A 24,374-nucleotide genomic window follows, 5' to 3' on the forward strand; every position below is an offset into this window, starting at 1 on the left:
CTAAACTGAATGCACAAATATTCTCGAACCGCTGCTATTTTACGCGTAGTTGGCCTTCGGGGCCCCGGGCGTAATAATGGCCCGTTCCGGTACGAAAAGGCGATCACTACCTGTCTCCGGGCTCACGTAGGGGAGAAGGTCGGGATTTGTGAGACGACACGAAGAGACAGAAATAACCTTCGTGTCGTTGCCCATTTATATTCTGTGGTTCGCTCTATATAGTTTTCCGGAAAAATATTTGCTTCCGCATCCATTTTCGTTGAAGGCAAGCTTGGTTAGTTTTTTTCGCCTTTTGAGTATATTCTCGTTAAACAACATAAGTAAAAACGTTCCTCATTGAAAGTTCGTTACTGATGATGCCTGCAAACACAGGCGAAATATAGATATATATATATATATAGAAATATAAAAAACGTTGAACAGACGACTCAGGATTATTTACGGTATTTTCCGTTCCTAGTCGAGAAAGAATAAAAAATTACTGACATAAAGGGATTTTAAACGCGTCATGCGAAAATAGTGCATGTACACTATATATACAGTTCGTCATAACAGTTTGCATAATTAATTTTGACAAGCTCCAAAGCAATGTTTAATGTGTGTAAGTGTTGGCCTATGTTCACTCATGCAAGATATTCTTGTGATGACGTATTTCACAAGAGAAACAAACTAGGTGACGTCATGAATATATGTAGGTTCTAATACAGTTGATAATTGCGTGTTTATGTTGTAACTTTGCACTGCAACGACTCATTCCCCTTCTATTATTTCGCGTCAGCGCCGAACGCCTCGGGCTTTTAATTGAACGCGTCTCGCGTTATCTTCCATGGGGTGAAGAGAATGACGTTGCGAAACATGATTCATCCACCAACAAGCTTATTATTAAGGGTAGAACAACTCTACTTTTTTGACTTTTTTAAACTACACTATACTGTAACCTTGGGCTACCTCTGCGCGTTAATGTCACGTAATTTGGCCAATGCTGTGGTTCGAACCTCTGCTGACACCTTGCGAGCAGTATGGTTTTACGAGTACCACCACGCGTGTCGCAATGTCTGACGTGAGCCCCTGTTACAAGAGGTATCGCGGTGTGGTTAAAAAAAAGAATTTTGTGACTAACTACGATGGACTTTGTTCGCACATTTCACACCACAAAAGTGCACATTTCTCGCCAGAAAAACAAACTACTTGTATGCGAAAATTGGTCGTTCGCCACTTGAAGTTTACCTATGTAATTTTATTTTCTGTTCATTTCTTGTTTTTATGTATTTATTTTCTTTCTTTCTTCCATTCGTAATTAATGGCATTTTCCCAGAGTCAATAAAAAACTGATTTAGAGGCAGTGATTTGTAGCGACAGGCCGCTGTTATCTGGAATAACCTGAAAAAAAAAGCCTTTCAAAGGGACCAATTTCATTGAAAGAACTTTAAAAATAAAATATCACGTGTTGCGTGCATTTCAATCCTGATACATTTTCTTCAAACCTCATCAAACAAATTGCGTTTTACGGGTTAAAATAGTCTGTGCGTAAATTAAATGTGTTGGATTTACCAATGCCCAGGACGGCAAAAGGCTAAGTTGCAAAATAGTAGATGTTAGCCATGCTTGTTTTTGCCAAAACCGGGCTCACATGCATTGAAACAACAACTAAACCTGTTCGAGTTGCCTGTTTTTGACCTAAATCACTAATTCGCCAAAAAACATACGTGCAATAATAATGGTCAATCGAAGATGTGAAAGAGAACAATTCTGTTAAGCAAGAATCTAAGTAGAATTAGCTGTTATGAATGAACATACAACTTAAACGTCGTGGTTTGTACGAATGCAAGTTTAAGTGGGGAAGTTCCTGTCTGCAGAAGAAAAAATTTCGGTATAAAAGCAACAATGAAAAAAACTAAATTTTCCAAGCGCTTTCCACTGCAATGTTAGCCCGCTATGCGCATAGCTATGAAAACTGACATAACTGATCGAGAGAAGAACATCATTTTTAACATTATCGTCACAGCATTTGGCTAAAAATTGCCTCCGAGTTTTGCAATGAAGTAGCATATAGTTATGATAAACATGGAATTGAAATGTTTAGTTTTTTCAAATTGTGTTTATTACAAATCAAAAAGCAAGTGTTAACACTCATTTGTTTGTTTTTATCTCTCAAGGGAACTGATATCACCTTCTTCGCAAGAATCGACCATTTCTGAGAACACGAGTCGAGGTCTGCGTCCATATGGTTCGTTTTCCTCGCCAAGAAAAATCAATTTCTCCTCTCTACGTGAAGCGTTATCACGAATATCTCGGTTTATTTCGCGCCTTTCCATGCTGTTAACATTTGTGGTTGTACTGAGCTTTTTCGCCACGATAAAACGGACATAAACCACGTTGACCATTGGCGGTATCTTCATCATATTAAATTTCATAACAGGGCTTAATCATTTCACCCTTGAATAAGCGCCTTTTCTTACATTTCTCCTTGGAATATATGTACAGTATTCGTTCGCCATTCTCCTAGAAATATGACTGACGACTGCAAAATCTTGCAGATTGCATGCAAGCTATTTGAAGCATGTTCTGGTTTCTTTGTGAATGTTCTCGTCTGCCAAAGTCGGTTGTCACAACGATAACCGCGCGGCGTTTTTCTGTCACTTGAAACGATTGGTGTTTCGTGTTAGCGAATCATGCCACAACAGTGATCGGCTGTTGCTCTGTCGCGGTATTGGTTAATGACGCCTGTACTATGTAGTAAACGTGACATCCTTTAGAATAGGTATTGTAAAAAATATTGCGATCGTGTTCAGAATTGCCAGGGTAACCGAAAGCGGTGAAGACATTCTTGTGGGCAGCAGTTGGAGTCTGTTTTCAAGGTATTTGTCTTCTAAATGAGACGTAAGCAGATAAACCATGCAACAAAGGAAATCATTTTTAGTTGTATTTTCTTGTGGCAAGATCGGATGAAGTTTACGGTAGCTCGTCCTTTGTACCTTCACTACTGTCGCCTGAATGGCACTGCTTGGTACAGCTTAACAACATGAACTTTAGCATATTTTTGTGTAGCTTTAAAATAACCGGGATCAACATGCAGTTACAGAACGCTAAGTGATCTTGCATGCATTCTAACCGCTCTTGTAGGTTCAATTATACTTCCCCTTATAAATTGTTGCGGGTTCGATTGAACGTGTTATAGGTTGTTTTAATTCGGGTTTGAAGGCATTTCTCCGTTCTGTCAGCTGAGGAGCGACAGTATAGTATTACGCCCAGATAGCTTGGAAGAGCAGCATGATGTACACACGTATATGAAGTGCGATAGCTACAGCGAACATTTGATGCTTTCGTGTTTGCTTTCAAACAAGGGCGCGTTTTGTGTAATGTGAGAATGTTGTCACGGGAAATTCCAGTTAATTAAAGTTGTACAAGTCGTAGGGTTTCGGCACCTCTTGCTACAGTTTGACAGTGAACAGTGAATGCGATCAAAAAAATGTGTTAACTTTGTCGTTTTTGCAAAATACTCGTCTTGTGGTGGTTCTGAAGCAATAGCCGTGCTGGCACTCAGTCCGTTTTAGGTTAAGTTTACAGGATAGTTTATGAGTTGGCGTCCACCAGGCTGAGAATCCGTCGCAAAAAAAGTTATCTAAAAGCAGAGTTGAATGTTATGAAGGCATGGCAACGCTTGTATTAAGGTTGACCGCTGAAATTATGTAGCGATACTGTTTTATGTTCTTTTGACGTTGTCATAGACGACTCCTTTTCTCAGACCGATTTCTCAAACGCCAGCGATTATTGCAAATTAATAGATACCGCTATTCCCCTAACCCTTCTCGTCGCCCTTGTGCGCATACAATTAATTATTTATGACAAAACAAAGGGCCGGCGCTTCGAACGCTCGTCTCTTCCTTCTTACACAGTGACGAAATAGCGACATTGATGCTTGGCAAGGGCGATGAAATCGATTGTTGTGTAATAATAGGGCGGTAATGGGTTGCCAATTTATGCACCGAAATTCGAGTTGGAATTCATCCGGGGATATTTTGTGAATTCGGGTCTGTCGAAGCTTCGAGGTATGTGTTTAAAGAATGATTATCGCGATTTGGTGCAGCCTCAAGTGAGAGTTATGTAATTATACTCAAGTAAACAGATTTGTCGCGAACCATATATGTATTAAAAGCACTTGATTATCTCGTTTTGTGTTTGATCGTCGAGCAGAGTTTTGTTTGTGGAAACACGTGTTTTAAGTTACAAATGATTCGATATCATGAATACCTCAGAGCGCTTTACTTTTTTGGACTGACAGAGCTGTTTTAGGTCGGTTGCGTAGGTTTAGAAAGTAGTGCTAAGGAGATTATTACAGATTTAATGTCAATTAATCTGCAGCAGGGACACATTTGCTTGACCCCGATTTCAAAAGGGAGCTGCGGTTTGAAATTAGTCTGTCACAGTCATCGTCGATTTAATCTTTCACTCCCATTTGCCGCGTTGCGTCAAACGGAATAGATTGAACTAAGGGAAAAAAATTGACCATCTTGTACGCTATGCACAACGTAGACACCAGGCAACTTGACACCACTGACGCTTATTTATTGCATGCACGTTTACTTGCGGTACGTAACAAATTCCCTCAGAGAAAATATTCAACAAAATCTGTTGTATATAACAAAATTTTAACTTAAAGATGATTTCAAAAGGTTTTCCATCATACTTGGAATTTCCATTTCACTTTAGTCGATAACTTGAGGTCCATTTACAACCTGGAGTTACTGAAAATACCAAAGTGAATGCTTCGTTATTCTGCCTTTAATGTCGATAACAGGAAACCCCCAGCAAATTTTCGTCAATTTAAATGGAAATAACCTGGATTTTTTCCCCTCTAGTTTAAGCGTATCATGCGCGTTTCTGCCTTTGTGAAGTTAATTACGGGTGCGTATTATAACCAATTGGTGCAGGCGTTTGCAGCAGCATAATTCGTTCCTTGAAATTTACCCGCAGAAAAAAAGGCACTACCTGTTTCACATCAGTGTTATTGATCGTTTGTGGACCATCCCTTTGTCGCAATGCAGCCATGCGCCCTTAGAGGTAACCTTTGATCCTGACTGGCGAACTCCTGTCCTCAAAACAGATGAACGGATATCCACTAAGCTGCTGGACCTTGCAGTAATTGGATTGTGAGTAGGGGCAAAAAGGAACATACGGTATTCCTGCTTGTTGTCGAGCAAGCTATGAAGGGAAAACGTTTGGTTCGCATTCCAGCAAAAAGGTTACATTGTAGGAAAGAGTTGATCATGAATTAGAATTTGATGCAATGCCACTGAAAAGGCGTCTCACTCGCGCTGAATGAAGTCAATATTACTAAGTGTTATACAGCGGATCCGCTGAAACGCATAGTTAGTAAACAGATTACTTATATATATAGAGAGAGAGAGGTTGTGAAAGAAAGATGCGCGGTCAAATCTTTGACAACCAACCGCTGCAAAATTTAAACAAAAAATCGTATCTCCGTGTAAAAAATATTTTTTTGCTATCTCTCAAGTAAATCATGTCGTGTTGATTGAAATACAGCAGAATGTATGTCCCCAATATTCGTTGTAATTTATAATTTAAACATCTAGCAGCCTCACAAATGTAAGTAGCAACGATTGCTCCCTTGAGATTTCGGAAGTGGCTAATTTATAAACATTAATAGGAAATTGTGGCAATGCATTGATTGATCGAACAAGTTCGCTGCAAGTTATTAACTCTGACTTCCAAGTTTTATCCTGTGGGATTTCAGCTTCGGCTTCCGAGCTAATTTAAAGAAATAGAATGTTAATGATATAAGCAAGATTTTGCCTTGTGACGTGTGCTTAATTTTCCAGCAAAGATAGGGGTGTGTGACTTTTATATGGGGAAAATTGCGCAAAAGCAAAATTGGAGTGCGCAGAACCAAAATGAATTAATTCAGGTTGGCAGGGATTGACACTTCAACGCATACGATACAAGTTAAGCGTTACTATAAGCTTTAAGCACCGCATTAAAACTCATTAAAACTCTACAGATACAACCAAGCAAAGTATAAGTATTCAATATCTCAGAAAAACAAATGATAGCACAGCCAATCACTATGAGATTCTGAGAACTGTAATTTTGGCTTATTTATTACTCTATGTTTCAAGGTAAGTTCTCACCTATATATACGTTTTTGACAGTAATTAACAGACAGGTTAAAACATACGGTTGTCGATTTAGCGGTAGAGATATCGTCCTTTGTGCAACGACGCAGAATCTTGGTTATATATTTTCGTTACAAAAAGCTCTTGGGTTCACAATCTTTTGTGCACGTTGTTATATGTACCATGGGAAGCGCTGCTTTCTCCAGAAGCAGTTTTACTAGACCCACGAACTTCTTGATAAATTTTGGTGTCTGTTTGGTGTCACGAATATTGAGCACATCAGAGTGGTTTCATATCGGCAAGACTTTTGTGTGGGCGCTCAAATTGCGATGGATGAATTCAATCTTGTCGGCATTGTAACGATAGTCAGAACATCGGTTAGCGGTAAATTGTATTGTAGTCTGTACCTGTTATAGTTTGATCATACCAGGTTGCATTTTGTGGGACGAGTGAGTTAAATCCGAGGTAATTTCTGAAGAAATACCGTGTATAATACGACTACTATGAACGTGAGTTTATACCAATGTACATTTGGCCGTTAGCGCGCGACAAAATTTCTGATCAATAATAAGATGACGAGTAGGCGATGGCGAACACGTGTCAGTTGTATGTTGTTTGTGGGACAACATCTTGTAATCGATATCGCTTCCGATAGGCGTTTTGTCAACAGTACCCCGAGAATAAGATGCGGTAGATGATGATAAACAATGATAAACAGCGTCGAGCGCTGGAAGGCGGCAGACTTTCGTCACAACGTGTGTTCAACGAAGGTTTCTCGTGGGGTCAATTACGTTGATACGATGCTGTGTTTGTCTTGCGAGTTACCCGGAATATTCAAACTGCTCTGAGCTTGGTCCTCACAATTTTATCTATCACGCAAACCTACTACATGCTACAGGTTGCGCCTTTGAATAAAAACTTTTAGCTGAAGATCTTACGCAGCTTTAGCCTATTTTGCAATCTCCTCGGATTGTTCTAAGAATATTATTGCTATGTGAAATTGTCGGAATTGTGTTTTACAATTGTACGAGAAGCTTCGAAGGTGGATTTTCGTATCGATTAGGTAACTTTTGTGAAATTGTGATTGGGAAATGGATTTAGATTAGGAAGTCAACCGTGTAGTTGGTTTCTGTATTGTTGTGGTTTATTCACAGCATAAATGGAACGTAACGGCGATACACCCGAACGTATAGGTTGTATCCTTGACGGCACAAAGGATCACTTATATAGGAAAAGGTAACGTGACACTTTTTTTACAAGCACCCATGCGAAACACTCATCATATTACTTTAATATGTGTATGAATCATTGGATATATAATTTGGGTCCCTTTTTTGCCAAATTTTGTTCAACCCCGTAAGAAAGCTTGCTCAATGCTTGTTCTCGGGTAGATTCAACTCGTGCTGCTAATTTAAACTATTTCCGTTCCATATCTCTGTAATTAGAGTGAGTTTCCATAGATCCCTCAGATTCCTTATTCCGTAAATCAAAATCGCAATCCTCAAACAAAGCTGAGACTTGGCTTTCCAGCAAAATATTTATAAATGGGTGCAATATTAAATTTTTTTGACATGGCACACGCAGAAAGGTTCGTTCCAATTAGCGGGCGCATAAATGGACTTGACTTGTCGGGGAGCTCCGTGTAATCACATTCCCCTCATCACGGACGAGCAACTAGGGTTGATTGTTCCATCAACCAACTCTATACACTTTGATTAATTTTTAATCGACCAAACGACCGTTGGAGTTTTGATCGATCGTCTGGTCCCGTATATCGTAATCGGAAAAGCCGTCCACTCATTGATGGATCATTAAAGTAGTGGAACGGTATGGCCGATACACATGTCGTGCGGTGGGCAGGGTTAGGACGATTCAATTTGCGGCTTTACAAGTTAAGTGTTATATAGATGCAGGTGGAGCCAATATACGATTTCTGCATACAGATGGCCACCAATATACGATTTCTGCATACATATGGCCACTGTTTCGATGGCCGTCTGTATGCAGCTCACAGAAGTAAAATGTTGTTTTGCAAATGCGTAGAATAATGTTTGGGGAAGTGCTTCTGTATCAACGACCTGAGCCACAATTTCAACACATGTGTATTAAAAAGGAGCAAATACATTAGTATCGCGCTGTGAGGCGATGATTGAATAATGCAGGACTGGTTATTATCCTAAAGAACATGATAGCATGCAGGATTTATGATAAAGTGGGGATCACTACATCCTGTAGCTTCGTTGAACTCCAAGAAAAAAATTGTATTATAGCAGTCGCATTGGAAGTATTTGTCTTAACCTTTCATTGAAATTACAAAATGCTTGTTCAACGTTGAAAAAACGATTTAGAAAATGAATTTCCGTTTTGTAAGAAGACAAACGTTCGTATTTTAGTGCATTGCTGTTGTTAATTTGAGCCAGAACAAGATTTTGCGTCTGTGCACACAAACGATAACGTTCAACGGATAGCACTATAATGACGAACGCAGAGTTTAAATCATTCGCTACGTACGTGCTTGCCGGCTGACTTATAGCTTTGGCTATCATCTTTCGAAAAATAAGTTCTTAAATTTCAATTTAAAAATTACAAAAATTTGGACTAAATTTAAATTTTAGTCGAAAGAAAGTTTATACAACGATGATTTTCTATTGTTGCGTCACAATAGTTTATTTTGGCTGCTTCAATGAATTTCAGATGTTCGACGTAACTAAAAATATGATTCGGAATGACGCAAGACGAGCATAGAGGTTTTCCGCTTCCTTCCCATGCATTCACTCTCCCGTAAATTATTGAAGAACAAAATGCGAAGGCATTCCTTCGCACGAAATTGTTTGTTTTTTTGATCGAAATTAAAGCGTTTAGGGTCAATTGCCTGTGGAATGAAATGCTACAGAACATACAATTAGTAAGGTAAATTTTTGAAGGCATAATCATCCAATTCTATGTAAAATGTTGCATTTTTTGCTTGGATTAAGCAAGAAATCTGGTTAATGGTTACAGGTGACACATAATGTAACCTACAATAAAATGTGGTTTTGATTTAGTGATTACTGTGATGTTCTTTTTGGGTTTTGAAACTTGCTTGGACAAACTTTTGACTCGGACATTTTTCACCATAATAAAGAGTTTGGTTTTGAAATTTACGTCATCAATTTTGTTAGATGGTGACGACATACAAATCTGCCGGTCTGTACGATTGTCCAAATCGAAGACTGTCTGTCACCTAGTTTAAAAAATCCTTGCTTTGTACGTGTTGTCGGTGTGCATTATCGAAATTTAACGCCTGCTAGGTGTCATAACCCTAGTGCTATTAAGTTTAAAGATAAAAAACCTATTCCATTCGCAACCATTGTATTATATTTATCCGTTTATCACAGGAAGGGAAGTAATGGCGATTGGCGCTAAATCAACTTTAATATTATTGTAACCCGCTGGGTGTTGTGTATAGCGTGCAGACGACGAGACGAGCGTATGAATTATAAATGCAGTGATTCCACGGCCTTTCGTCGTCCTCTCCGAGTAAGTGCGTGTTGCGGGTCACTTACATTACCAACTTGAGAACGGTTTCGTCTGTGCTCAGTTTTAAATAGCAGTTTTTCGTTTAATACTTAACCAGAGGAATGCGTGCGTTAGGGCAAATAGGGCGATAGTGATAAACTAACGAGCTTGTGGAGGTTTTCATATCAACGGTGCTAGCTACGCAGACACTTTTTTGTGCTTACTGTGTGCAGTCAGAGCGTCTTGAGTATTGTTTTCAAAATCATCCGTTCCAGACGGTGAACAATACAACCAAAACGTAGTAACTTATAATTTGTTGTAGTACAACTTTCTACTATATTTCTTGCGAATTGTAAGCATTGATAAGTGTAAAGAAATATTGATTTTGAGATTGCGAACGCAGCATATTTAAGTTCAATTAGTAAAATAGCATTACCAAATTTTCACTTACAGACACTTCAACGTAGACGGTATTCTGGTATTCTGTACTTAAGCAAATTTAGCCTTATATCGGATTTATCAGTAAAAATAGGCGTGTCACACATATAACGTAAAAAGGCGGTTTGATTCACAGTTCACTCAATGTGATTTTCCGGTCAGCAATGACCAGTGTTCCCATACACAGCTTAAAAGTTTGAAGTGCTTGAACAGTGGTTTGCGAAAACAGGATGCACAGTAGTCGATATGACACAAGGGTAGTAACAACATATCGTGACTCGCCGAGTGTTTTCCCAACAACTCCGTCAACAGTGGTTCACATTGTCCCTTGTCGGCTCAGAGAAAAAGATAAAGCTTGACTTGAGGCCGCAAGAGGTTGGTTGGAATGGAGCGAGTTCCATCGCAACTGGTCGCCACACAAAAGCCTACATCAATATTATTATTTGTCGTTACCTGTTTTTCTTATGTTGTGATTGCGACCCATTCCTCCAGCGATACAACCCCGTGTCGCTGTCGTGAGTTGTTTAAATCCCGCTCCAGTTATTGTTATCGGTCGCCTTTGAAGCTTTGAACTTGAGATTATTAACTTCTGGTTATGAATTTTGCGGTTACGACTTGGATATTCTTGACCTTATTATAATCTAGGATTTAAGTAAATACCCATTCCATTTGCAGTACTGTAGGCAAAAGACTTTGTCCTGGGGGAGTAATTTGGCCAAACGTGAATTTGCGATTACAGGAAGAAAAATTACTGCTCGAAATGCAAACATCACACGTTCGCACTTTTGTAAAGTTCTATAAATACTTAAACTGTGCTTTTATTTCCTGAGCTCTGAGTTGCTAAAGGTAATTATAATACTTATTTTATTTAGGATTCGTATTTTTGTATTTATAATCTAAAATGTTGGACTTTGCAACAATTACCGAGCTCGCGTCATTATGGGTCTTGCTCTTTACCGTGGTTATTGATTGCATTTTGTGTTGGGTCTGGTAAACTTTTCAATCCATATGATCTTTTCACCATGAACAAAAATTACTCACAGGAACGCGAAACACGTGCTGTCTTGAGTGCTTTCAGGTAGACGAAACGTTGTTGCTTTAACGTTGACATTGTCATTGGGTGGCTGATGTCTTAGCTTCTGGTCTGTACAAACATTGTACACTTAGCGGCGGCGAGCATTGGAATCCTGTCGTTAATGTGTGTATGTTTTCGAAAGAGGTTCAACCGGCATGAATCAGTCAGCTGTCAAATCTCTTTGCTGACGTAATTAGGATTTGTACTAGCTGATATTACGTTAAACTGTTGATGTGATTCGTCTTTTGCGAGCTCTTGGCACTTGGGGCAGACTGATTCTTTTCAAAAAAATTATAACACGAGCTTTCGGATGTCTTCGCTTGATCAGGTGTTGATGTAACGAAAGCACTTTGGACTTACGTGTGTCGTATATTCGACCGCAGCAAATACCGCTGAATGGTGTGAATGGTGCAACAAGAGTGCCACATAACGACCAATTATTCTATAGTTTATTATAGTATTATGATATGTTGAGAGTCGTGTTGTTTCTGACATAATCCCTTGTCGAGGTATTTTTCTTGTGATCCAACCCTTTTCTCGTTTTAGAGTTTTTAGTCAGTGAACTGAAATGCACATTTAAAAATCCTGGTATTTTCCCCACTTGAATGTGATTTTTTCCGGAAAATGGCACCAAATTTGGATACACCTGCAACGAGATAATGAAGGACGAAGGGGAAAGCGTCGAGATGCAGGATATGGCAAAAGATGGTGAAATATCGAGGTAGGAGTTGTCTAAACGTTTTGTAAAACGAGTTGACGTTTGCGTTTTTGGCCAACACGGCCGGATGGCTACCTATAATGTCATATGCGACTTGTCGAAACCACCACCTCCCAGTGCGATTCTCCGTAAGGAAATCACCTTCACATGAGCACCTGACTTAATAACCCTCATAGGCAATCAATTTTAACCAAAAATAGGCCTAAGATGCAAAAAACGCTTCTGAAGTGTGTTGTGGTGGTGGCTTGGTTCCGACCAGCAATATGGATAACTAACTCACAATTGTCAGGAAACAGTATTACCCGAAACCCATGTAACAAATGTAGTTTATTAATTCTTTTATCGCGTTTCAATGTTAGAAGGGCTGTTAAGGCATTTTTCCCAGATAGCGGCAGAGATAAAAGATTGTTTCAAAGCAATAGATTAATGTGAGTCACTGCATTTGATTTATGTGTGACTTCGGAACTCAATGTACGAATGAATTGTAATTGTCAAGGAAAATAATTTATTCAATCAATATGGATTAAAATGATGCGCACATCACAAACAAAGTCAGGTCGTTGATTAATTTCGCTCATATTTTTCTGAATTTAAGTCCGCCGTCTACATGTACGGACTAAATAATTCATCCCAGTGCATTTATTCGCATGTAAATTATTTAAAACCGCTTCTTTCTTGTTTCGACCAGGTGCAGATATTGTACTCCGGCAATGTCTACTTTTAGTTTTGCTTAACCTTTGTAGTTAAACATTAATATGATGTAAAAACTGCTAAATACATAAACTCGGCCTAGAATTGCGGACTTTACATATTATTTTTAGTTCTTTTGGCTTTAATTTTGCCACGGCGTCTGCGTCACTTAACTTTATCCACTCTTCGCTTTCGTGTAAAAGTGTTTATTTAGTTTTAGTTAATTCAGGTTATGAAAAGGTAAAATGAATGCAACTGTCTTGCATATTGGAGGGACAAAACAAAGTATCGTTGGTGGGCGCTAGAGCGTTGCCTCGTAGTTGAGAGATGCGGATTTACATCCAGTCCTGGGAGGGTGATTGGCAGCATTAGTCAAATGCCCGACCCATTTACCAAAAAAAAACTTATCGAGATACGTGGCCAGGACATTCTTGATTTAAATCCCGGTGTGGTTTAACAAAAAGTTATATCCGATCCTTGAACGAACCAAGATTTAATCATTTTGTAACGCATCGTAAGACATTTGCATGCAGCGTGAATTCAGTGGGACTATACGCCATAGATAAATGCAAAGCCATTATAGGACAAGCCGGGCCAAATTCACCCAACCGAATTACACTATGGCTCACTTCGCATTTTTTATAGACTATAGCGGCAGAAATTATTACAAGTTGATATTGCTGTTCGGATTTATTAATTCGATGCAAACTGTATGAAGGAGAAATTTGGACACACCTGTATTAGGGACTAATATCCATTTCAAAGATCATGACAAATCCAGGACATATGCCATTGTGAGGACACAAAGGATAGTCTGAATTACCCTAATCCGCTGTTCGATAAATTATGAAACCGCAGTTAATTAATACGTGCCCCGTGCATTGGAGAAGTTGTGTTAATTTGTCATGGGATCAATAACCTTTGAATGCGACTCCTAAACACGACAGAGAGTGATTACGGAAGCTTCCTGCAGGTTACCCCTTGTGTGTTGCCATGTCAAGGCAGGTTCTGTAGTGTTTTAAGGTTTTGTAAATCGTTGAGCACCTTTCATCAGATTCTTCGTACTATTCTTACTAATAGGGTTTTGTCTTATATTATGAAAAGGTGAGATGTGAGATGTATGACCTACAAATTCAATAATTTTAGCCTGTATTTGGTTCTACCTCTGTTCATTTCGTTTTAATTTTGTGACAAAATAGTTTCACAAAAGGTAATGTTGTTTTTATGGAAGCTTTAGAAAGTACAAAGCAGAATTGCCGCACTGTCAAGCTCTCTAGTAGTTCCAGCCACCGTATCGATCGTTATGACTTAGTAGCATCGTAAATGTTGCTCGATTAAATCCAGGATGTATACTTTGAATAAACTCCCACTTCCACATGCAGTGCAACTATATTTATGGGTCACGACAAAGATCATCGTTTACCAAACGTATTAGTAATATTTTCCCACACCACTTACACCCAAACAGGGAGGTCACAGACATGGAGGGGGAAACTGTCAACCTATCCGGAACCAATCTTATGACACATCGCCGTGAAACACCACACAATAAATTACACTCGCTACGACACCTCTAGCCTCGCGCGCGCGTGCCCTTTTTATCGATCTGCGGGTAATAAGGCAACACCGATCCCGGTGCTTCTCGCGTTTTACGCGAAAACGCGACGAGCACGTTTGCCTACCTAAGGAAAGAAAAAAGAAAGCGAACATAGTAGAGCGTCGCGATTGTGACTAGAAAATCGGCATTGTTATGTCACAAGGCCGCAGACTACGCGCCTCGGTGCCGGTACCTGCTTTCTATCATTCTTATTGTTCAGAGAGTAGAGAAGTGCAGTGGAAAGCTCAAACTCTTATATCCGGGTTATTTCGGATTGGCTGTGTATTGCCACCTATACATTGTGCCATGTGAGATTAGTGATTGTTGAAGATAATGGGTGTCTTCTTGGCGATATTGTTTGGCATTGTTTGCTTACAATATTAACAAAGGATTAGTGGTTTAAACTCTTAAGACAGGAAACATATAGACACCTGCGACTTGTTATTCAGTGTGAAGGTTTATTCCTCAGTATTAAGGTACCCTCCATCTGTTCACTGTACGCAAATTATCATTTCCAAATATTTGCGGAAAGTACGGAGTGAAACTGTATGGTGTAACCAAGGTAAACATTGGCTATAATCAGAAAGTCGGGTAGACCGTAGTTAAGGCTAAACCCCAACCCTGTTTTAATTCAAAATTCATCTCGTCGTTACGCAGTTGAACTAGATATGATATCTTCGTGAAAATCGTTCACGGTCTGATGCGCATGCGAGTTGTTACGATTTAATATAAAATCCGCGGGCTTGTTGTAACATTGCGATTTACATTCGAAGCTTTAGCATGACCAAATCAGCATTCAATATGAATAAAAAAAAACACGGGACACAGTGTATCTGCTTAATTTTTTGAATAAGTCGTTGTCATTTAGACGTAAGTTCGTCCTAATGTTACTGCACAAAGTTTCATGTACGGAAACCGCTTTAAATCGTTTGAACGAAGCAAGGTTGGATTTTGAAAACCTCATAACTCGTACATTTCCGTGAAACGTCGCGCTAGCGTGGTATCGGATGCGGCGGGGCGTTTAACAGCTTCTCGTCTTGTACAAATAAACCTTGCGTCACACCGGTTTCTGCCATCTGGTACTACTTGGTGTATAGTTGGTGCCTGTAAGTGCGAAATCCGATGGTTTAGGTCTGAGTTGTGATCAAATACTCAAAGTTCTGGAAATTTAGTCGATAATTTTTTCTTGTTTGTTTGTTTGTGAGTAACGACCGATCCTCAAAGCAACAACTTACATGTTTCCTATGATTTTATATGGCCAAGCTCAAATGTCTTTAATTAAAAGTTGTTTTCGTTTCAACTTGACCTTAGCCCGGGAAAGTTTGCGAGGGGCTTAGTTACGGCGCCGAACGAAAGTGAAAACCAGTCGAACAAAACACAACATACGTGAAAAGTCGAAACAACAGTGCAGTCATTGTTGATTAACTTGTGGCTTGTGCGTTGTTATATGAAGTATCGAAATAGATTATCAACGACAAATTCATACCCCGATTGTGGATAATAAGCGCTGTCTTTGAAAGGTAAATCAGGAAAATCACACACCAAGGTTTTGAAAGGTAAACATTACCCCGCTGCATTGCAATAGTGTTGGTTTTTCGACAGACCAGTTTGCGAAAGCCTATTTGAAACACTGTGTACTTTAACTGGTTCTCGCGTGCGAATGAAGCAACAACACACATCGAGTCTTGATTCAACGAATCACGTCAGGTTTCCCACAACATGTAAAGATACGTTGTCAGTTTTTACCGCAATGTAGTGGTTTTGTAATGAGTTGCAGGTGTCCCTACACGTGCACCACGGACGCCCACACACTAGACTTCGCTTGTTCGTCAAACCATTCAACGTAAGGAAGGGTTTGGTGATATTTGTTTTTCTATTATTCTGTCGCGGAGCTGTTGTCAGACTTGAGCGCGACAGGCAATCTGGAACGAAGCGTGTTTCCGCCACTTATTTTTCTGATTGAAGAAACGTCGTCCAAACTGTGTTGATCGCAGGGCGGGTGAACCACACCACTTTCTTTCTATTTCCATGTCTTGTCCAATCTATTGTATTATTATATATGTTTGATTCCTAACATAACAATATACACTATGTCGTCATAAGCCTATGTGTTGTGAATGAATGGTCAAGGGTTTTTACCGGTCGGTGGGTTATGTTGTACGGAGTGCGGTGTCACATCAAAGATTGTTTTGAAACGACATTGATGCTACTTGTTAACCACAGGGAAGATTACGTCAGCACGGGCGAAATCGTCGCTTTTGTCAGCAAAAATATCCTTTACATTGTCAAATGTTGCCATGCAACCATCACGCGTCATTGGGCGGTACGTCACGGATCAATGACGATGAACTCTGGACTGGTGTCACGTGCTTTCTAAATGTTCTTTTTTGTGATCGTCTCAAATGGAGCAAATATCATGGAATACAAATGATTTTACGTTTTTACTGATCAACTGCAAAAGTTGCAGTATTAATTTTCGGAACAATTAAACTGGTCGCAAGTTGACGTTTTTTTGTTTAACGCTAATCTATTATTTCGTTTTTTTTTTTGCAAAAACAATTACCTGCACGCAAATGTAGCCGGATGACAATTATTCGCCATAAAACATTTTGTGGGTCGGGCACCATTCTTTTCATGGTAAATTTACCATATTTGCAACACAGACCAGGTGGCAGAAGCATTTCCTTTCCTTAAATGGTTCGGGCTTTCCCATGTTGTCAGTTTACGTCAACTTACTGTAGTGCCATCGGTTGCATAATGCGAAGTACGCCCACTGATATCACAGAGAAAAACACTTTGATCCCCACGGGTCATTGCTCGAACCATGCTTTCCCGCAAACAAGGCCAACAACAAACAAATTGATGCTTGATCGTGTTTGTCGTGAAGTTGAACCAACCGCCCTTGGGATAAGGAACCGACGGTGCCTTCCCGGCTGTGCGTCACAAACTCTACTGTGACATCACAAGTAATTACATTGCCCAAGTATAACAGGGTGTTATTAGATGCCTGCCACCATTCTGCGAACTTAAGACAGTGATGTGTGCGTGGTAGTTGGTTGCAAACCCTGACCTGCTGATGGCGTACATGCAAAGGGTGTAATCATACGTAAAATTGGATGGTTTTAAGTTACAGGGCAGCAACGCATTTTAAACACAACTAATACTAGCATGAAGTACAACTGCTTAGTTCAGCTTTGGGTACTAAAAACCTGTTCGATGAGTTGTTGCTGGTACGTTGGCGACCGTGTATGTAAAACGAGAAAGCGACGGAGAAAACTTGTCAAATAAAAAATTATTAAAACTTATCGTCAGCTATAGTTGGTGATATTGTTTTGAGTTTCACCTTTGTACGTAAATAGACATCAAATAAAATTGAAAGAAATATTTTCTGAATTTCAAGACAATGCGCAAAGCCGCTTTTATCTTTTGGGTCGGCAATTTAAGAGTTGAACCGCCATTATTCGGTTTCCTGTCCATTTATGTGGTCATGACCTTTGGGGTTTGCGTAAATGAGGTATAAGAGAAGTTGTAATGGTTTGTTGCGACAAAATATACTATTGTGAACATAAATTACAGTAATTTATTTCATTGTACTTCGTACTGTGTCGGTTTGTTGATATTGGTTGATCCTAAAACCGATGGCGCAGGTCAGGTCTTAATGCATGGCGAGTTTCTCCGTAATGAGGGAAAAATTTTTAATGCTCATTTTTGTCAAATTCCTTTCTGTACAATGCCATCTTTCCGGTAGTCAGTAGATTACAAACTATGACCTCCATGCGTGACCTTCAAGCCATGAAGGCTTGATTCTCCACGGGGGAAATCTCGTTTTTTATCTGGGCAGCAGTCTCGATAAAGCAGAAAGTTTCCAATGTCATGATCGTCATTAAATTCGTTAATTTGTTTGCTTTCAGTTTATCACCGAATCACATGCACGTTGACAGTTAACTAATTATTCTTCCCTTTAAGAGTGCTAAGCAATTCCTTCAACTAAGTTGAAGCTAATTTGATTCGGTGGCGTGTCGTGCCAATTACCTATCTATTGATTTTTTTCCAATTGTTTTGTGCTCGCGGCTCGTACAGAAATGCGGAACCAGAGTTGGCTTTAAATCAGACAGGAGAACTTTTAATGTGGTTATTACGAGGTTTTGCTTGCGGGCATACGGAAATCGTGGTATGTAATGAACCCTCGGAAAACATGAGGTTAAACATGTGAATGAAGTCGGAGATATGACTCTAAATTCATGCTGTTCAGTGCTTTAAGAAATGTATTTGATGGATTTAAGATGCGCGTTTTAGGAAAAGTTTTAGTTTGTTGTTTCGATATAGTTGAGAACCATTGCTGTATGAAGTACAAATAGATTTTAACGATAGTTTGGTTTGTAATCTCATATAGCTTCTGATTTGAAAGCGTGAAACTTCTTTGTGGTGCGTTAATTTCTCATAACAACTGTTTAATAAATGCGCCTCTCAAAACGATCCCTAAGGCTTATCTGAGTCACCTGATCACCGACAGCCAGCTGTTATTTCATGATTCACACTTGATTATTAGACTCTTCTCAAGAGAGATGGCGTCTGGCACGATGCAATTGATGTTTTGCTTGTATTTGGATACGCGATAGCATGCTGTTGTATGTGCCCGTCGTATGCCAGCTCAACGATCTTTTGTGGTCAAATACAACATTTTGTGTGTGTACGGGTCGGTTACCAGATATCAGCTGCATGTGTAAATTGTTTCGGAGTAAAGTTGTTGCGAAACTTGTATTGTAAGCCCACGTCACTTTTTTTTACCGTGACGTGACTGTGCACATTTATTTAGCGATGACTTGGCAAAAACTGGTGCAATCCGCAAGTTTATTTCCACGTATCTTATTCAAAACAGTATGAACAAGCATTGTCTGATATACGTTGCTCGCTATTTGCCTTAAGTTAAGCTGTACTTATTTCCTTCAGAGAGAACGTAACAGTGCGGCTAGAAACAGTTAAAACGGCCCTAGTTATCCTCATTAAGCTGCAAAGTGCTCGACGATTTAACGGCGACTAATTCTGAAAATCTTCAATGCATCCAAGGGCAATTTTTTCAGAAGCGCCAATGTTAGGTGGAGATTATCCGGTACCGACCCGACTCATCCCGTAGTTCAGAAGAATTCAGGCCCCAGGGCATATCTAGCCTCCATTTACTTCAGCTGTAGAATCACCGGCCTCGAGTCGGTCATGCGTGTAGGGGAGGTGGACGGTTGAGAGGCACACGTGCTACTATCGCAGACGAGCGGATCAATCCATCCGAAGGTTGCCGTGGTTTTCCGTAGCTTAAGCTTCAGTTATTTCTGGTGGGTGATAGCGTATAAGAGGGAATTGCCCTTCATTCGTGTTACGCTTAGATGCGGTTTGCATTTGTACATGCACGAAGCAAGAAACCACTTGCTGTCTTAGATTTAAAGAATAGCGGGATTACTGTTTAATTTAAGGCTTTGATGGTTGTGTGGGTTTCAACATGCGGTAGTAGACATTATTTCTAAAAAGTTTGCGTAACTGAAGTCAGGTTTGCGATGATTTCAGAGACTTTTCAAAGCCAGGAAAGTTGTTACAGAGCAAGATAGATGAGTAAAAGAAGTTTTTTTGAGTTGTGACATATTTGCCAATTAAGAACAATGCAACTCTAAATGATTATTTTCTCTTTTTTGCACAAATAAGAACAATTCATGTCCAAACCCTCACTAATGCAATTGACAATATTCTCAGCTAAACTCGACTCTCCAGTAAAACTTGCCACGGGCAAACGGGTTTAAGAGGTTTCCTGTTTCCAAGTCTGACCTATATAGTGACGTCACAAATACGCCGCGCGCTAACACACTTCGGACTATGTATTGGTTCGCTGTACTGCCTAAAACTGCATTTTATATGTTTGCCATACAGAATCAAATTGTTTGTTAGCTCGTTTATGAACCTGCAATCGGTTCCACGTGATCCGCTAAAGGATAAGAAAAAAAATATTTGGCAAAAACACGTGGTCTTTTTCAATAACCCATACGTTTTTGATTATTTACAATAAAATACTAAACTTTTGATATGTGATGGTCGGTTTGCAGATGATGAACTGCATGGGCATTTTTTTTGTTCTGAACCAAAGTTGTTTTAAATTAAAGTAGGTGTGCCGGTGTTGTGCAAGATATTTCCTCAACACTCCTGCACTTACTTTCATCCATTAAGATTAATACAAATATTTACCTTCGCTTCTTGCGCAACACCTGTTGATGTGAAATTTTTGCTTTTCAGTAATTCAATTAAAGTAACTGAAAGTTAATGCATAACAATCACGTGACCCTAGGAAAGCAGAGGAATCACTCTCAAACGATGACGTCATAAGTCCCCCTCGACCCCCGCCGCGACGTAAAAAGGGGATGTCCCACTACCCCAAGACGGTCGCCTTCCTCCCCGACGAGGGCAATGACAGCCAAGGGGATTCCCCGGAAGGTGTTACGTCATTGCCGCGTCATCACTCTGACGACACGGAATGCGAGGATAGTGGCGAGCCAATGTTTCCGGGCCTCTACCCCGTTGTTTTCCTACGTCTTAACCAGACCACGGTGCCCCGGATTTGGTGCTTGAAGATTGTCGCCAATCCATATCCTTTTCTATCTGACGTTGTGTTTTTTAGATATAAAAATACGAAAAAGCCATGATTTTTTTTACATATTAATAAGCAATTTAGGCATAGATATGGTTCATTAACTTGAACCTGCAAATGAAATACTGATTTGCCACAAGACGCATAAACAACTGCCTTTTTTTTGTATAAAAGGTTTCATTGTTTTCACCATGAATACAAAGCATGGCCATAAATAGGACTTTTTTCAGCAGACATGGGTCACCTAACAATGGCGACGTGAACAATTACAAGATTACATGCTAAACATATACACATGTTTACTACAATTGCGGATAGTTTCAAGTGCTTCTAAATCGGCCCGCATGCGGATAAACGCGTCATGCAACGTTGCACACGCCTTGAGAAGCCACGTGGTTTCTATATTGGTGACTTGCTTGAGACGAAGGTTTTGCGCCTTGACGTAAATAGAAAAGGAGAAAAGGATTTCTTTCCGTTAAGTTCGCCGCAACCTACTGTAACCTTTGCGTCGTGGCGTCAAAACTGGTAGAACTGCGTAACTCTAACCAAAGGAGAAGCGCTCTGCTTTTAGTATAAATTGCTGGTAAATAAGGATTATCGTCTGCAAAACCATGACAAAATAACAATAACCCTTCGACTGGCCTTGGAGCTTAAAAATATAGAATGAAACTGGAATTGTCAATGAAACAGAACAGGCGTTCCACCAAAATGTCACCGCTCACAATACTCTACATATGGGTTTTAAAGTAAAGTCAATTTTCGATCATTTAACTCGATAAGCCCAATAGATTTAATTTTTTCAAACTATTCAATAACTTTTGCAAAGAAAGATATTAATGATGCTCAGTTGATCCAAATTAGGCGTATTGAACTTATTGGTCGGTGAAGCTGAAGCTCGGTGGCATATTGTGACCGCAGTTGTGTGTGGTTAAACTTGCCGGCATTTGGCAGGTTTGGCGAGCTGTAAACGGTGCCTGGAGATATTTTGTAACCTTAACATTCTGTTGTAATCCACTGACTTTAATCAACGTCCTCACGTGTATTTCTACACCGCCGTAAACCGATTTACTTGGAAAGCAAGTCGCAGGGCTTTGCTAAGCGGAAAATTTGAATTTTTTTTGTTCGGTCCAGAATTTTTGTAACAAGCATATTTTAAACCATATATGTAAAAAGGTTCTATACTAAAAAAAAGTATAATTTACTTGAAATTGCATCAATAGCATACAGATTGTCACATAAATATTGCAGTGACACATCTAAACAAGTATAACTGCTTAATTATATATTGTTTTAAATTTTACGTATACTTGTTTGTTAATTTACAACCACGTCTTACGGTTAATATTCCTTGACTTGCTTATATCACGTGGTTTGAGCGCGTTAGCATGTTCGTCATCCTAATTAACTGTATTACGTTGGGTTTGTATGAACCATGCGAACACAACACCATTCACTGTGAATCGGACAGATGCAAAGTCTTAGCGGTGAGTTTTAACCAGACATAAAACTTCTGAGATTTTCTTTGCCATTGAACATACTCCATATCCGTACTATATGCTGGTAAAATAAGATAAAAATTTTTTTAATTAAACTGTCAAGAGCCGATATCCAATAAAGTCTTGTAAAATAAAGCGATTAAAAATAATAAAGTATTGTTATTTTGTGTTATAAGGCCGCTGTAGCAGCGTGCTGTTGATATGGTTGCGGACCATAAGTGGTATTCTGTTGGTTGCAGTTGTGCGATCACCTGGTGTTTGCCTTTTTCGCTGTTGAGATGCTGATCAAGATGTTAGCAATGGGAATATGGGGCAAGCTGGGCTATCTCGGGGAAGCTTGGAACAGACTGGATTTCTTCATTGTCTTGTGCGGGTAAGATTTCATTCCTACATACGTATATAAGCAAAGTGAATTTACATCAGCATTATAGTCTGTGTAGAGTCTGTTTTCCATTATAGTATATTTTCCAGTGAAAAAATTGTTTGTCATGTTACTTGTGTTCAAACCAGTGTTGTTTGACATCTCAAAATTGGCCACAGGCGAAACTAACATCTTCAGCACGTTGAGGCTTTACAACGTTCAAATATTTACCTAACCTGGATTCTCATGTAGCTGAAACACGTGGCTTGCGATGACCGTTGGTCTAATGTGTAAGAGTTTTAACCAAAAAAAGGATTGCTTTTGACGAGAATAAATCACATTGAAAAATCGCCATAGAAAATGACGTATTACAACATGTTGGTGCATTTGACACACATCGGATAAGCTCGTGAGCTTAGATCGTCTGTATACCAACCCAAGCAGTGGTTCACAATGTTGTCCTGTATGTTTCTCGGTTCAACCGACTGTGTTGATACGATATGCGATCCTGCTGTCAGTTATTTGCATTAAAACACCGGCTTATTGCCTGAGAAACGACCCCAAGACTTGTAATTACACGATTCGTCGGGTCAAATAGACCCAGCTGTCTATTATTACGCAATATTGATCCCTTTGTTTTGCGGCATTCGTGTGAATGAAAATCGAATGCTGCAATTGTCTCTTCATTAGACGTGCCTTTTTTAATTTTCCGGTGGGTAAATTAATTTTCACATGCCAAAGCGCAAAAACTAATTTTATTCCACTACTCTGAAGCTATACTGTACATAACATAATTAATAATTAAGCCATTGGTATCCGCTTCTATCTTATTCACAAAGTCGTATACGCAAAAATGGTTTTAGAATGAATTGGATTAAACAGTCGTATGTTAACAGGATTTTGAATGTCTTTTTGTTTCTAGTATGCTGGAATACACTTTGCAAATCGATGAAATGGTTAACTTCACTTCAGTTCGTACTGTGAGAGTTCTTCGTCCACTGCGAGCGATCAACCGTGTACCCAGTAAGTGTGAACAGCACCAAGGTGTGGTCGCATTAGATAGCTGGATCTTTTCACGTATAAGTTGTAGTAATCAGTCAATATTAGTGGAATTTTGTTGATACTAAAGATGCCCACTTGTGGACAAATGTGGTTTATCTTTTAAGAAGAAAATTGAAAGAAAATTTTTAGCTTTCAAGAAATTTTTAACTGAATTTTTATAAACAACTTAAACAGTCGCAAAATCGACGGTAATTAATTCCCTCTTCTATTTAATCATATTTTCTGCCGAAAAACAATGTATGACGTCACGTCTTGTTATTACGTCATCAGGTATGCGAATTCTTGTGATGCTGCTTCTCGATACACTTCCTATGCTGGGGAACGTCCTCATGCTTTGCTCGTTCGTCTTTTTCATTTTCGGAGTTGTCGCTGTTCAACTTTGGGCCGGAACTCTACGTCAGAGGTGCTTCCCCGACCCCGATATGTTCCGCTTCGATGATCAAGCCTCAGCCATTTTCTACAAAAATTTCAGGTGAGATGCCGCAGAGAAATTTTAAGCATTGTGAGTTGCACACGTTGGTATGATGCAGATGTATATTTGGCGCTGGTTTCTTTACTAGGCGTATGTGACCATGCATTTTTAGCACGAAACTTGATTAAATTCAGTTGTAGTAATGTTGTGTAGTCCTTGTTACGGTATGCGATGATATTTTCTTCGAAAAGGTTAAAAATAAAACCTA

General features: G+C 39.4%; 1 protein-coding gene across 2 annotated transcripts in view; it reads left to right on the forward strand.

The window, feature by feature from the left end:
* Positions 1 to 11,758: 11,758 nt before the first annotated feature.
* LOC145894182 (voltage-dependent T-type calcium channel subunit alpha-1H-like) overlaps positions 11,759 to 24,374 on the forward strand; it is a 35,078-nt gene continuing 22,462 nt past the window's right edge. For both annotated transcript variants that reach the window (XM_082982672.1, XM_082982673.1), the window contains exons 1-6: positions 11,759 to 11,866; positions 20,476 to 20,771; positions 22,141 to 22,259; positions 22,511 to 22,644; positions 23,555 to 23,655; positions 23,965 to 24,166. In XM_082982672.1, the coding sequence (XP_082838798.1) occupies positions 11,805 to 11,866; positions 20,476 to 20,771; positions 22,141 to 22,259; positions 22,511 to 22,644; positions 23,555 to 23,655; positions 23,965 to 24,166 (914 nt within the window). In that variant the 5' untranslated portion in view covers positions 11,759 to 11,804. The remainder of the gene's footprint in view (positions 11,867 to 20,475; positions 20,772 to 22,140; positions 22,260 to 22,510; positions 22,645 to 23,554; positions 23,656 to 23,964; positions 24,167 to 24,374) is intronic.

Source organism: Ascidia mentula, chromosome 3 (assembly GCF_947561715.1).
Source record: "Ascidia mentula chromosome 3, kaAscMent1.1, whole genome shotgun sequence".
Classification (NCBI taxonomy): Eukaryota; Metazoa; Chordata; class Ascidiacea; order Phlebobranchia; family Ascidiidae; genus Ascidia; species Ascidia mentula.